The 14,077-nt window shown below is 44.5% G+C and overlaps 1 protein-coding gene across 1 annotated transcript in view; it reads left to right on the plus strand.

Moving 5' to 3' along the window:
• The window catches only part of Ctps1 (CTP synthase 1), a 29,065-nt gene extending 16,445 nt beyond the window's left edge, over window positions 1-12,620 (plus strand). The window contains exons 9-19 of the mRNA XM_013017003.1: window positions 1,036-1,168; window positions 2,147-2,235; window positions 3,130-3,224; window positions 3,772-3,834; window positions 7,704-7,747; window positions 8,244-8,340; window positions 9,633-9,688; window positions 9,770-9,866; window positions 9,945-10,089; window positions 10,687-10,775; window positions 11,827-12,620. Of these exons, the coding sequence (XP_012872457.1) occupies window positions 1,036-1,168; window positions 2,147-2,235; window positions 3,130-3,224; window positions 3,772-3,834; window positions 7,704-7,747; window positions 8,244-8,340; window positions 9,633-9,688; window positions 9,770-9,866; window positions 9,945-10,089; window positions 10,687-10,771 (904 nt within the window). The 3' untranslated portion in view covers window positions 10,772-10,775; window positions 11,827-12,620. The remainder of the gene's footprint in view (window positions 1-1,035; window positions 1,169-2,146; window positions 2,236-3,129; window positions 3,225-3,771; window positions 3,835-7,703; window positions 7,748-8,243; window positions 8,341-9,632; window positions 9,689-9,769; window positions 9,867-9,944; window positions 10,090-10,686; window positions 10,776-11,826) is intronic.
• Window positions 12,621-14,077: the final 1,457 nt, after the last annotated feature.

Raw genomic sequence — 14,077 nt, forward strand, 5'->3', positions numbered from 1 at the left:
CCTCCCAGGAGCTGGCAGTGCCAGCCTTTGCTTTCTTTTCACAGTGCAGAGGATTAATTTATGCTGGAGCCCCTCAGGCCTTGAAAAGGCCTGTATGGTTAAAAAGTGCTCTGAGTGTTGGGGATGGATTCTGTTGCACAGCACAGATGAGGTTCTTGCAGGGCTTGGCCAGTTCCCAGTTTTCCAGGCAGTGAGTTCAATTACATACATTTGTCTGTTATCACACAGATAGCCAGCACACACGCATCCAGTGGCAGTTGGTCAGCCTGCATTCCTCAAACCCAGGTGAATGGCTGGTCTTGCCTGGAGTACTTCTAATTAGCTTTGCTGATTTCTGAGCTATGCTTGATAATACAGAAAAGAATCAGCAGGGAAGTTCTGTCACCATCTTCTCCTAAAGCTCTGTTGTTCGATCGTTCCTCAGAGCAAGGTATGGTTCACTGTGGTGACAGCAGTGTCACCATGACAGCAATATAAACCCGTGCAGAAGGGTGTATTTATTCCATTGCTTGGTGGCAGTTATTTTCATCTTGATGTTTTTCCCTTTTAGTCTTCATTTATGTGTATATTTTACATGAAGCTACCCAAGTGATCCATAGTTTTATTGCCCTCATTTTATAAAACATAATCATTTTGTTGTTACTAATTATACTTTACAATAGAAATTGGGTAGAGCTTTCTTATGTAAATATTCCATAATTTCACTTTTCTTTTTATCATATTAACTCTTGTGAATGGTCTGTTCATGTCTGTTGAGTTCCCCAGCCCCTTTGAGATTGAGATATTTTTAAAAACATTTCTGTGAGATTTTGAACCTGTCTCTTCACAAGGGTTTCTCAAATCTTACTTTCTTTACATGTCCTGCCCTGTTCTGAAGGTTGCTTCCTTTTGACCTGTTTGTACATAGCCCTCAAGTGATGTTCACTCCCACTGGATTCTTCCTAGGCATATTTTTCCTGTATAACAAAAGCCATTATGGTCTCATAAAGGTGTGTACATTCCAAATTGCTGAGTGTTTCTTGACTTGTTTGCTAGGTATGATCGCTTGCTGGAAACCTGCTCGATTGCCCTTGTGGGCAAATACACTAAGTTCTCGGACTCCTATGCCTCTGTCATTAAAGCTCTGGAGCATTCTGCATTGGCCATCAACCACAAGTTGGAAATCAAGGTAAAGGGAGTGATGCAGGTGTAGCCAAGAGGCAAATGGAAGTAGTTGGTGTTTTTGTGGATGATGCATGCATATCTGTTCTATGTTCTTGAAGCCCTGGATTTCTTTTTAGTGATAAGAAAGCTTGATGATTGGCTTCGGGCTCTGAGAAAACAGAAGTTTCTGGAAATAGCAAAGAAAAAGTGGTCAGAGTAGATACAGAGAGAAACCAAGTGCCTGGATCTGAATCCCAGTGCCCATGGGCCTGGCAGGTAGAGGCATGTTGCCATTGAAAACCTTCCCTGTATCTGTTCTGCCTGGGTCATGACAGGCAGAGCTGAGCCGGTGGTGTGTTGGGACACAGCCTTGCCCATCTCTACAGGTGACAATAGAGTATCAAGTAGTAGGTCAGCAATTGGATTGTGGAGTAGCTATACAATGAAAAACTACTCAGCAATAAAAAACCAACCAGATAAATGCAGTGTTGGATCTCAAAAACATATTGAGTAAACCAAGACAGACACACATCAAAAACTACATATTGTTTGGCTTTATTCATATGCGTTCTTGAAGACAAACTAAACTAAGAAGTCAGTCTGGGGTTGTCTGGAGTGGGAAGCAGAGAGGGAATTGCAGATTGGCAGACGGGGAGTTTTGGGATAGTGATACTTTATCTTGATTGAGGTGGTGGTCATACCTTCATGTCTGTACATTGGCAAACCACGAAAGCATGCACTTAAAAAGGTTTGACCTTATTGTATGTGGATCATACTTCATACAGATGAAAATGGGGTAACATGGCATGGGGGGGAAGTTTAACAGAAGATACTTTGCAGTGGCTTAGCAGAGATAAGGTTTTGAAGCTCGTTTTAAAATAAAGTTAAAATTTTAAATTATTATTAAATTTAAATATGCTACGACCTGAAAACCAAAATGGAGGGAGGTGGAACATTGGTAATGACACATAAAAGTCACGAGCTGCTTGTTGTCTCCCTGCAGTACATTGACTCCACAGACCTGGAACCCAGTACTCTGCAGGAGGAGCCGGTACGCTACCACGAAGCATGGCAGAAGCTCTGCAGCGCTCAGTAAGTGTGGGCTCTGCCCATGCGTTTGTTGATATCGTGGTCTTGTCTGCTAAGCAACCTATTTGTTAAATGTCTTTTCATTTTTACACAGATGACCTATTGTGTGACTTAAAAAACACAGCCTAGGAAGTGGCGCTGTGGCTCAAGTGGTAGAGCTCTAGCCTTGAGCTGAAGAGCTTAGGGACAGCGCTCAGGCCCAGAGTTCAAGCCCCACGACCAATCAAACCACCCCTCCCCCCCCAAAACACACACACACACAGCCTACCAATACTGTAAAATATAAATCAGGAGACTGAGATCTGGGGCAAGAAAGTCTATGAGACTCTTTGTTTTTTGTTTGTTTTTGGGTCTGGTCGTGGGGCCTGAACTCTGGGCCTGGGCGCTGTCCCTCAGCTCTTCAGCTCAAGGTTAGCGCTCTACCACTTGAGCCATAGTGCCACTTCCAGCTTTTTTCTTTTTGCTTATGTGGTGCTGAAGAATTGAACCCAGGGCCTCAGGCATGCAAGGCAAGCACTCTACCACTGAGCCACCTTCCCAACCCCGTCTATGAGACTCTTACCAACCTAAAAGCCAGAAATGGAGTTGTGGCTCTAAGTGGTATAATGTTAGCCTTGAGCACAAAAGCTCAAGGACAGTGCTTAGACCCGGAGTTCAAGCCCCAGGATGGCAAAAAAAAAATTATGCACAAAGTACTTGTGCCAAGTGCAGTAGCACCATTATAGTTCTTACGTGCCCATATTCAGAGTTTCACTTAGCTAAGTTTGTAGTGTTACCACATGCAGTTCCTTGGCAATCTCCAAGTAACTCAGAGGAAACCAGTTACTCCACCATGGCTGCTTTGAGGTAACTATGGGCTGGGTAGAGCCCAATGCCTTGTGGTTTTCTCTCGTGCAGTGGAATACTTGTTCCAGGAGGATTTGGTGTTCGAGGGACAGAAGGAAAAATTCAAGCAATTGCCTGGGCTCGGAAACAGAAAAAGCCTTTTTTGGGTAAGGTGCTTTGCCATGCCCTCCTTACTCTGGGGAGGAAGGAGGAAGAGAAGGTGCCCTAGAGAACAGAGGTGGGGCCAGGGTATAGGGAAACTAAGTCACAGACACAGTGCCTCGACTCACATGCTGTCTGTTGAATGAGAATGGAAAGCCTCTCAGGTTCTCTTGGGGAGAAATGTAGGCTGTTTAAATGGAGTTGATGAGCACATGTAGATAGCTTAGAATTGTGGGAAAATGAACTATCGATTAGGAATTTACAGAACTATGAGATGGAGTTTAGTTAATTTCCAGCTTCATCAATTGTAAATGAGAATTAAATGAGTGAAGGTAAGGAAAGCTGAATGTTAAAGTACTGCGTGGAATATTGCCTCAGGCTGACTATAGAACCTAGAATCTTCATGGACAGTTAAATCAGACAGCTAGCACAGGAGCCGGGGGTGCTTGTGCATGTGGGAAATGACCTTGCATGACACAGTCCTTGGCAGCCTAGGGGTGTGTGTGTGGGAACTGCTTCTCTCAGTTTCATTTGCTTTTCCCTGTTTGGAAGGTGTGTGCTTAGGAATGCAGTTGGCTGTGGTTGAATTTTCAAGAAATGTGCTGGGATGGCAAGGTAAGTGCGTTTGGACACTGATTCTGGTTTAACTACTCCCAAGTGGCTGAAATGGTATGGCATGTTGGTGGCTGGGAGCAGGGCTGCCTCTCCCACCAAAGTGCCACAGCCTCCTCCACACAGCTGAGCCAGATGTCCTTTGGCTCCTGCAGCTCCTGTTCTTGAAATTCTCGGACTGCTGTGGCTGCCATTCACAGGGTGCCCAGCAGGAAGCCCCTGGCCTACCAGGCCTGCATAGTAGTTAGAAACAGACTCTGGGGCTGAAAGAAGGACCTGGACTCTACTCTAGTTCTGGCTTTATCTCTTAGGATGCTGATTTCAGGCAACTTACCTAGCTTTCCTGGGGCTTTGTTTCTTCTGTAGATTGGGAGAAAAAATATGGGACCTACTTCCCAGTTAAAAAATTTGGTGAAATAATGCATGCACACCATCCCTAGCAGTGTGGGCAAATTGGAAATGCTCAAACATCACATCTATCTACGAACTGTAGATCACTGCAGTGACCACCCGAAAACTCACTGGCTTTAACAGCCTTGGCTGTTCACCTGTCAATGTTCTCTGGATGATTCCGCTGGATGTTTTCAGTACAGGACAAAAAGGTTATTTGTTCTGAAATCATTTACTTACTTTCTGACATAGCAGTTTAGAGCAGGGCAGCATATGAGATGCTGAGAGTAAAAGTAGAAGTCCAAGCACAATTCCTCACAGCTATAATCCCAGCGCTTGGGAGGTGGAGACTCGTGGTTTCAGGTGAGCACTCAAAAAAAAAAAAGTTAGCAAGGCTCTTTCTCAAAGAATATACTGGGCCAACATTTTGGTATATGCCTGTGGTTCCAGCTGTGCAGGAAGCAGGGTTAAGGTGATCACAGTCTGAGGTCATTACTGGGAAAAATGTACAAGAGTCTATCTGAAAACTAAAGCTTAAAAAGGTTGGGGGCATGGCTCAAGGGTGAGGCCTTGAGTTGAAACCCAAAATCAAATATGATTGTAAGAATGTAAGAACTGTTGTAATGGACACATCTAAATAATTTTTTAAATAATTTTTTATTGAGATTAATTACATAAATTTCACAGTATTGTGAGATAGGGATACTTAAGTCAGATACATCTTAACCTTCACAAGGCAAATTGTCATTATCATGGTCTATAATGTTTGTGAATTCTATGAGCTTTGACAATACAACTTTTTAGATTACAGTTTTTAGATCCATTCATCTGTAGTGGGGCATCTGGGTTGTTTCCATATCTTGGCTATTGTGAACAGTACTACAATGAACATGAAGGTGCATGTGTCCTGTATCCTGGTTCCTGTTGCTCAGGGTAGTTACCTAGGAGTGGTATGGCTGGGTCATAGGAGAGGTTTAGCTTTCTGAGGTACCTCCAGACTACTCTCCAAAGTGGTTGCATAAGTGTACATTCCCACCAGCAGTGTAATAGGGCCTTTTTCTCCACATCATTTGTCATTAGCTGAATTTAGGATGTCGGCCATTCTGACTGGGGTAAGGTTGTATCTAAGGGTTGTTTTTATTTACATTTCCTTTACATCCAGGGGTAATGAACATTTCCTTATGTGTTTCTTTGCCATTTTTATCTCTTCTTCTGAGAAGTCTCTCTTTAGCTCCCTTGCTAATGATTAGTTTGTTACATTTGGGAGAGATTAGTTTCTTGAGTTCCCTGTATATAATGGATATTAGGACCTTGTCTGATATATTGCTGGTAAATATTTTTTCCCAGTTAGTTGGCTGTCTTTCTAGTTTGGTAGCTATGTCTTTAGCTGTGCAGAAACTTTTAATTTTAAGGTAGTCCCATTTGTTGAGTCTCTCTCTAATTTTTGTGACCCTGGGACTCTGTTCAGGAAGTTCTTCTTGCCTGTGTCTGTAAGTTCAAGTGTCTCTGCTACTCTGTCTGCAGTAGTTTCAGTTCCAAGTTTGATGTTAAGGTTTTTAGTCCATTTTAAGTTGATGTTAGTGCATGGTGAAAGGTTAGGGTCCACTTTTAGTTTTCTGCATGTGGCCGCCCAGTTTTCCCAGCACCAATAGTTGAAGAAGTTATGCTTCTTCTACTGTATGTCTTTGGCTCCTTTGTCAAATATCAGCTGACTATAGGTATGTGATTTAATTTCTAGATCTTCTAATCTGTTCCGTTGGTCTTCCGGGCTGTTTTTGTGCCAATAGCAAGCTCTTTGTTATGGCTCTATAGTAGAGCTTGAAATCTGGTATTGCGATCTCTCCTGCGGTATTTCTTTTGCCTAGAATTGCTTTGGCTATTCTAGGTCTTTTGTTGTTCCATATGAATTTTTGGATTGTTTTCTCTATTCAGTAAAGAAAGACATTGGGATTTTGATGGTTATTGCACTGAATTTGTATGTCATTTTTGGCAGTATGGACATTTTCACTATATTCTGCTTATCCAGGAACATGGAAGGTCTTTCCATTTCCTGGTGTTCTCTGTGATTTCTTTCTTTAGGCTTTTATAATTTTCATTAAGTAGTTCCTTTACATCTTTGGTTAGGTTAATTCCTAGATACTTTATTTTTTTTGAGGTTATTGTGAATGGGGTTTTCCCCTTGATTTCCCTTTCTGCTTGTACATTGGCAAATGATTTTTGTGGGTTGATTTTGTATCCTTCTACTTCGCCAAATCTCTAGGAGTTTGGGGTGGAGTTTTGGGGGTTGTTATGGTATAATATATCATCTGCAAATAGGGATGGTTGAATTTCTTCCTTCCCTATGGAGATCCCTTTACTGTCCTTTCTTGCTCTAGCTAAGATTCCAGAACTATATTGAAGAGGCGTGGAGAGAGTGAGCATCCTTTCCTTTGGTTGTAGTTTTTCCCTGTTTAGTATAATATTGGCTATTGGTCTGTTATATGGCTTTTATTGTTTTAAGGAATGTTCCTTCTATTCCTATTTTCTCCTGAGCTTTTAACATGAATGGATGTTGTATTTTATCAAAAAGCCTTTTCCACATCAATGGAGATGATTGTGGGCTGGGCCAGGTGGTGGTGGGGGCTCCGGGTCTGAGTTTCATGGCTCCGGGTCTGAGTTTCATGGTCTGTGTCTCTGGTTATTCAGTCCGAGTCTGGCACTGTGTGCATTTTCTGCGCTGGCATTCTATGGACTGCTGTGGCTTTGGGGTGTCCCTGGCAACTGCAGGACAGGTCGCTTTGTCGGTTTGGCACAGAGTCACGCTGCCAGCGAGGGGTGGGGGAAGGGTCTTCGTGCAGTTTCTGAGCTCCAAGATTTCTGTCTCTGTTTACTCTTTCTGGGTCCGGCGCGAGTACCTTGGGAGTCTTCTGTGGTGGTGGTCTACGGACCCCTGGCTCTCAATAATTGGTTTTGATTTCTCAATTTTGTACAGCTTAACTTCCCAGAAAGTTAAAGGCTTCATGGAAAAAATTCACCTGTTTGTATTGAATATTGGATATTTTAAAATGCTGTGTGTGTGTGTGTGTGTGTGTGTGTGTGTGTGTGTGTGTGTGCGCGCGCGCGCGCGCGCACGTACTGCTGGTCCTGGGGCTTGAACTCAGGGCCTGGGTGCTATCCCAGTTTTTGTGCTCAATGCTAGTAGTCTTACCACTTAAGTCACAGCTCCACTTCTGGGTTTTGTTTTTTATTTAATGGTTAATTGGAAATAAGTTTCATAGACTTTCTTGCCCAAGGCTGGCTGTGAACTGTGATCCTTGGATCTCAGCCTTCTGAGTAGCTAGGATTACCAGCATGACCCACTGATGCCTAGCTTGTTCCCTAGTTATTATGGTCTTTGACCTTAAACTGGGGGAAATCATGAGTCAGTGCTTAGCAATGAAGCTACTACAAGTAATCAGTTTTGTTTTAACTATTTTTATAACTCAAATACTTTACTTTTTCAGATGCCAATTCTACAGAGTTTGACCCTAAGACCAGTCATCCTGTGGTGAGTCAAGTGTTTGAATCTCCCAGAACTCAAAAGGAGTAGAAAGGCATTCATGACATAGTTGATGGCGTAGACAGGCAGTGAGGCCATGTGGCTGCCTCCTGAAGAATGTTCCCTTTGGGAGTACTCTGACACTATGTCTAAGACCTAACAGATAAGAACATTGAATTTTCACCATTAGTCTTCATTCCTTAGTCTTCATTCCTTACTCATCTTTCCCACAGGTGCAGCCACCTAGAGGGGATCTTGATCTTGATGGAAATAGCTCTCTCCCTGCCTCCTGTAACAACCTTAGGAGGCATATTTATGTATGAATGCAGTACATGCCAGTCACTGTTCTTGCCACTTTATGCTCATTGATTTGCATTATTCCCAGCAGTAAGGCTGGATATGCAGAGCCTCCTTATGGGGGTGCTTCATTGGAGGAAGGAGGTCTTATCTCCTAATGGAAGCCAAGTTTAGTAGTTTGTGTTTTTTTTTTTCTGAAAATCTCCAGGTCATAGACATGCCAGAACACAACCCGGGGCAGATGGGCGGAACCATGAGGCTGGGCAAGAGGAGAACCCTGTTCCAGACCAAGAACTCAGTCATGAGTAAGAGCTGCCCCACATTGGCCTATCCAGGACATGGGGCTTAGGGTGTGCTGTGGCTAAGAAGAGCCAGTGTGGCTTTTTTTGGGGGGAGGGGGTCCAGTTGTGGGGCCTGAACTCTGGGCCTGGGCGCTGTCCCTCAGCTCTTCAGCTCAAGGCTAGCGCTCTACCACTTGAGCCACAGTGGTGCTGAGGAATCGAACCCAGCGCCTCAAGCATGCAAGGCAAGCGCTCTACCACTGAGCCACCTTCCCAGTCCCAAGGGTGGCTTTTTCTTGTTCTTGCTTGCATTTCTCAAGTTCATGTCCTTTTAGGATGTATTGTCCATGCAGGGCAGCAAGGTGGGCCTCAGAGGTTATTGGCCAGGCCTTGGACCTGTGTGTGTGTGGGGGGGGTGGGGGTGGGCAGTAAATCTAGGTTCATTGCACTGTTAATTTCTACTATGAAGATGAACTGTGTGGAACTTGTTTTTTTTTTTTTTGTCGGTCATGGGGCTTGAACTCTGGGCCTGGGCACTGTCCCTCAGCTCTTCAGCTCAAGGCTAGTGCTCTACCACTTGAGCCACAGCGCCACTTCCAGCTTTTTCTGCTTATGTGGTGCTGAGGAATTGAACCCAGGGCCTCATGCACGAAAGGCAAGCACTCTACCACTGAGCCACCTTCCCAGCCCATTGATGATTTTTTTAAAAAAATCCTTACAAAGTACTAATAGAAAATAAAAATTTTTGAGAAATTTGAGAAGAAAAAATAGTTGAGAAAATTGCTGTAAGACAGGCTTTTTTTCCCTGCCTCCTGGGAACATTCTGCCTTTAGTTCATCAGCAGAAGCACCTGGCATCTATCTGGGGGAATCTGAGGCAGCCTAGTTTGCGAGTCTCTAGGCCACACAAACATCTGTCAATAAAGCAGCCATTTGCATAGTTAGAGCCTGTTTGCCTAGAGCTCCAGGTGCTGATGATCTTCGACATCCTTAGAGGTTTGTGTAGCTCTGAATGATCTCCTTTCTTCACACTATTCTTTGGGTACTGGCCATTTGGTAGGTCCTGGTCTGTTCTTTAGGCTGTGTCTAGCAGCAGAATGCTTTGTCTTTGAGCAGTTCTGCATTTGAGGGGGTTTGGAAAGCCTGTTTCTCTGAAGCCTGAGAATTAGTTGAAGCTGTGCCTAGAGCAACTAACCAAGTTTGGTTGGCAGGGTTAATATTGCCTGGCTATGTGGACATTAAAGTGAACCAGGAAGTAGAATGCGGTTGTGAATAAGTCCTTGGTAAAATCAGCCTGATTTTTTTTCCCCCCCTCAGGGAAACTTTATGGAGATGTGGACCACTTGGAAGAGAGACACCGACACCGATTCGAGGTGAATTACGCAATCATACCCCTTCCTTTCTACTGCTCTAGAAAGATGGTAACAGGGGGCCTAATTTTTCTGCTTCACCAGGTGAATCCAGTCTTGAAAAAGTGCTTGGAGGAGCAAGGCTTAAAGTTTGTTGGCCAAGATGTTGAAGGCGAGAGGATGGAGATTGTAGAGCTGGAAGGTGAGTACCTGGACAGTGAAGATTTTGTTTCATACTCATGTACAATATACATAATGGATCCTTTTGAATTCGTTTCAGATCATCCTTTCTTTGTTGGGGTTCAGTACCACCCTGAGTTCCTGTCCAGGCCCATCAAGCCCTCCCCACCCTACTTTGGCCTTCTCCTGGCCTCTGTGGGGCGTCTCCCACATTACCTCCAGAAAGGCTGCAGGCTTTCTCCCAGGTGGGTGGGGACACTGCTTCAGTAACAAATGCCTCATCTTCTCTTGCCCCTAAACTGGCTTTGGGGGGGGAGGGGGGGAGACATGGTCATACCATGTATTGCAGTGAGGTGTAACTTAGTGAATCCCTAAGAAGAACTGGGCGGTGTCCATAGATGGGGTGCCATATGTTCCTCACATTTCCATGGAGTCTTCCCATGGAGTCTTTTAAGCTGCTCCTCTGCATGTTGGCCAGACCCCTTCTCTGCAGTGGTCAGGTTCTGGTGATGATGCTGAACAGATCGTGTTTGGCAGAGGACCCCTTGGGTCCATGTTAAAGAAACTTTGGGTTTCCATGAGGAGTGGGCTCCAACCAGTGGGTTTATTTCCCATTGCTGCCATTATCCAGATCTGGCTGCTGTGGTTAGCAGATCAAGACAAGGAAAATGGTTGTCTCTCCTAACTAAAACAAATCCCTCTATGGTCTCAGAACCGTTTGTGGTCAACAGATGTCTGCTGTTTTGAGGACACATGTCCCTGTAGTAATGGCAGCTACGAAGCAGGGAGTTAGAAGTGAGATTCTGGTGAGAGATGAGGAATAAACCTTATACATCCTACAGGGACACCTACAGTGACAGAAGTGGGAGCAGCTCCCCCGACTCGGAAATCACTGAGCTCAAGTTTCCATCGATAAATCATGATTGATCTGGTAATGTGATGCCTTCAAACTTTAGTTTATTTTTTTTTTAAATGGCAATATCATTGTAATACTATCAAGCATTTGGTGGTGGTAAGGCCAGTGTGGGTATTAGCTGGCCTATCCACATCATTCTCTAGGTACTTCTGGGGACTCATTTCAGCATGCAGGTTCTCTGGAGCCAACTAGGGGAAGTGTTTAGGCCCCTCTATAAATCTGAGATATGTGTAGTAGTGGGCCTTACAGTTATGGCATATCATTTCATAGGGCCTCAAGGTCTTAACTGGAAGTGCTTCAGAACTGACACTGCTTGTACCCAGCTTGGTCCAGTTATTGAACAGACTTTGAATGTCTGTCTTGACAGTGATAGCATTAGTGAGTATAAAGTTGAAGTAACTATGGGTACTGTGTGAATTGTAGAAATCTGTTTATAGTGTTGGCTGTTGACAGAATTGCAGATTCTGAGGGGCCCAGAAGTCAGAGAGGGCACCAGGAATCTAGGGTCTGAGTGAGATAGTTCCTGCCCTAAGGCATGGGGTGGGCAGCCCTATCTGGATCCTGTGTCCCAGGCATCCTTCTCCAGAGGGGCTCTGATGCTGACCCAGTGGCTGGTCTGATGCTATGATCTTGACTGATTCCCCTTGTGCCTTGTTGATTGGCTGCTTGACCTGGGCTAACTTTAGAGAGGTGAGCAGGCTGCTTGCTCTGCTAGGTGTGCATGTGATACCATGCCCTCACTAATATATCCCACACGAAGGGGTTTTGCCATAGGCTGCTTGTTTGATCTAAGAAACGGATGCGAGAAAGGATAGTAACAGTAAAGGCATTTGGTTAATTACATGGAGACTTACCCACTGGTGGGCCTGAAGCTGTGGGAAGAGTGCTTATATTTAGGCAAAGGAGAGGTCACTCCAAGGTCTTTGTGTGATTCTGTAGAATTTAGAAATATAGCTCCAACCACTGTTCTATTAAAAATAGTTTCTCAGAGCAGCTGAGGATATTCTAGTGTTTCTATATTAACAGACATCATGTAATTGCTTTTTTGTTTTGTTTTTTTAAACAGGAATGATTCTTCAAGAGACTCTGACTTTGATAGAGTTTACAGCTATGATTTTACACTCAGCTTTTGACACTTCCTTTAAATTATGTTTCTTATTAAGATTATTTTATTACGGAGAAAGGTATTTGGAAACTTTGTCACTTGCATGTCCCATCACTTACTGGCTACTTCATGATGTACTTGCCTGTCATGTAGCACATTTCTGCACAATCTGTGAGTTTCCTAAGACAAGCTGGATGTTTGGATGGGAACTGATAATGGGTGGGCTGGTAGAAGCCCATGGACCACCTTGCTTCTCCAACTACCTCGTGTCACTGTGGATTTGAGTGCCACGTGGACTCACCAAACACTTGATCATTTTAGCCAGTATGTCTCACACTTGGTGCCAGTAACTATGGTCATTGCCTCTCAGAGCAGTGAGACAAGAGCTACTGCTCCTCACCCAAAGGGACATTCAGTTCAGTGTCACATGAAACAGCAAGATATCTGTATCTCTCAAGTGGGATGTAAAGACCCTAAGCCTTTGTGCTTTCTATTCTTGGGGCTGGGAACACTCCTTGCATCAAGGGGTCACTTAAAAAGCCAGAATCTTTTTGGGAAAAATTGCCTATAAAGCCCTCTCATGTTGACAGCTTTGACTCGAGGGTACTTTTTCTTCCAGAATGGTGTTAACTTCAGTTGAAATGCAATATGAAAAGTTATTTTCTTAGCGTGATGTTAACAGTGGGATGGCCAAGTGCCTATTCTATTCTGACTGGACTCAATGTTATACTCCTAACTTAAATAAATAATTCAGAATCAAAGGCAGCCTTCATTTATTGTTTTTATTGTTAGCCAGGCAGGGAAATAAGAGGCCTGAGAACTATTGGCTGCCTGTGTTTGGGCATTGAGCCAGGGTTCTTCCAGGGGTATAGCCTCCAGTGAGTGATCTGATGTTTAAAACTAAGAGACAATTGGCCGGGAATGTGGCTCAGTGGTAGAGTGCTTGCCTAGCATACATAAAGCCCTGGGATCGATTCCTCAGTACCACATAAACAGAAAAAAGCCTGAAGTGGTGCTGTGGCTCAAGGGGTAGAGTGCTAGCCTTGAGCAAAAAGAAGCTCAGAGACAATGCCCAGGCCCTGAGTGCAAGCCCCATGACTGGGGGGCGGGGGAGGGGCAGGATGGTGTAGTAGTAGTAGCATAGTTCTGCTGCACAGCAGCACAGCAGAATTAAAGCTGGCTAGACAGAGAAAACCTTTCTTATTAAACTGTTACTCTCCATGCCTATGGAGATCATTACACTTGTCTTGAAGCTCAGAGTATGGCTGGTTGAATATGCTTTTGACTTTTCACCCAGTGGTCCTATTATTCTCCCACACCAATGGAAGGTGCCCCCAAAGCCTTGCCCTCTGGGGACAGCATGTCCCTACAACAGCGAGGACATGGCTGGGTATGTATATATTGGTGGATGGTCAAAGAACCTCTCGTCATGTTTGTGCCCCGGGTGAACTGCCTCAGTCAACTAATGTGCTAGCTTCCTGAACAACCTTCTGAGAAAAGAGATTACACGTGGCTTACTATAGTGGCTGTGCCAAAACACTGGAGGGTAGACTTGCAGGCTGTTTCCAACTGGTCAATGCCCTGACTGTTCTCTACCCAGCAGCATCCCTGTACTGAGTCCTTAGATGAGAAGCATTTCTTAGATCCAGGGGCTTGGCAGGTGGTTCTGAGCAGGCTGGTGTTGCTACACTCACTCTGACTTCACCTGCTTTTAGAAACTGGCTGCTTCCCACTTAAAGAATTTCTGAGGATGGTAATGCCTGGGCTAGCATCAAGCTAGCATCACACCTGTGATGCATAGAAATGCTGTACTCTGGCCAGAGGCATGCATTCTTTGTGTAGTTCTCAGCTTCCGTGATTCTAGGGGGCAGCAGAGTGGGTGACAGTTTGGTGACCTGCTGTTGTCACTAGAGCATGGTCCTAGAGCATTTGTGCTTGGTCCAGGAAATGCCTCCCCTCCCTCCCCCCTCCCCCCACCTGATTATGATGGGAGGTGGGAGCTGGGTTTCTGCTGCTTGACCAAATGTCCTAGAAATAACCATTTGTTTTCCCTGTGCATACAATTTTTTATTAAAGGGCTTTGATAATCACAAATTGCATTGAGTCAGTGGATTGCAGGGTGGCCTGTTTGCTCCATACCCAGTTGCCACATATACCTTGTTGGCTGCTGGGAACTTCCAAGATGACGTATCTTTTCTGGCACTGTCTAGCC

Source organism: Dipodomys ordii, unplaced genomic scaffold (assembly GCF_000151885.1).
Source record: "Dipodomys ordii isolate 6190 unplaced genomic scaffold, Dord_2.0 Scaffold33, whole genome shotgun sequence".
In the NCBI taxonomy this organism is placed as follows: domain Eukaryota; kingdom Metazoa; phylum Chordata; class Mammalia; order Rodentia; family Heteromyidae; genus Dipodomys; species Dipodomys ordii.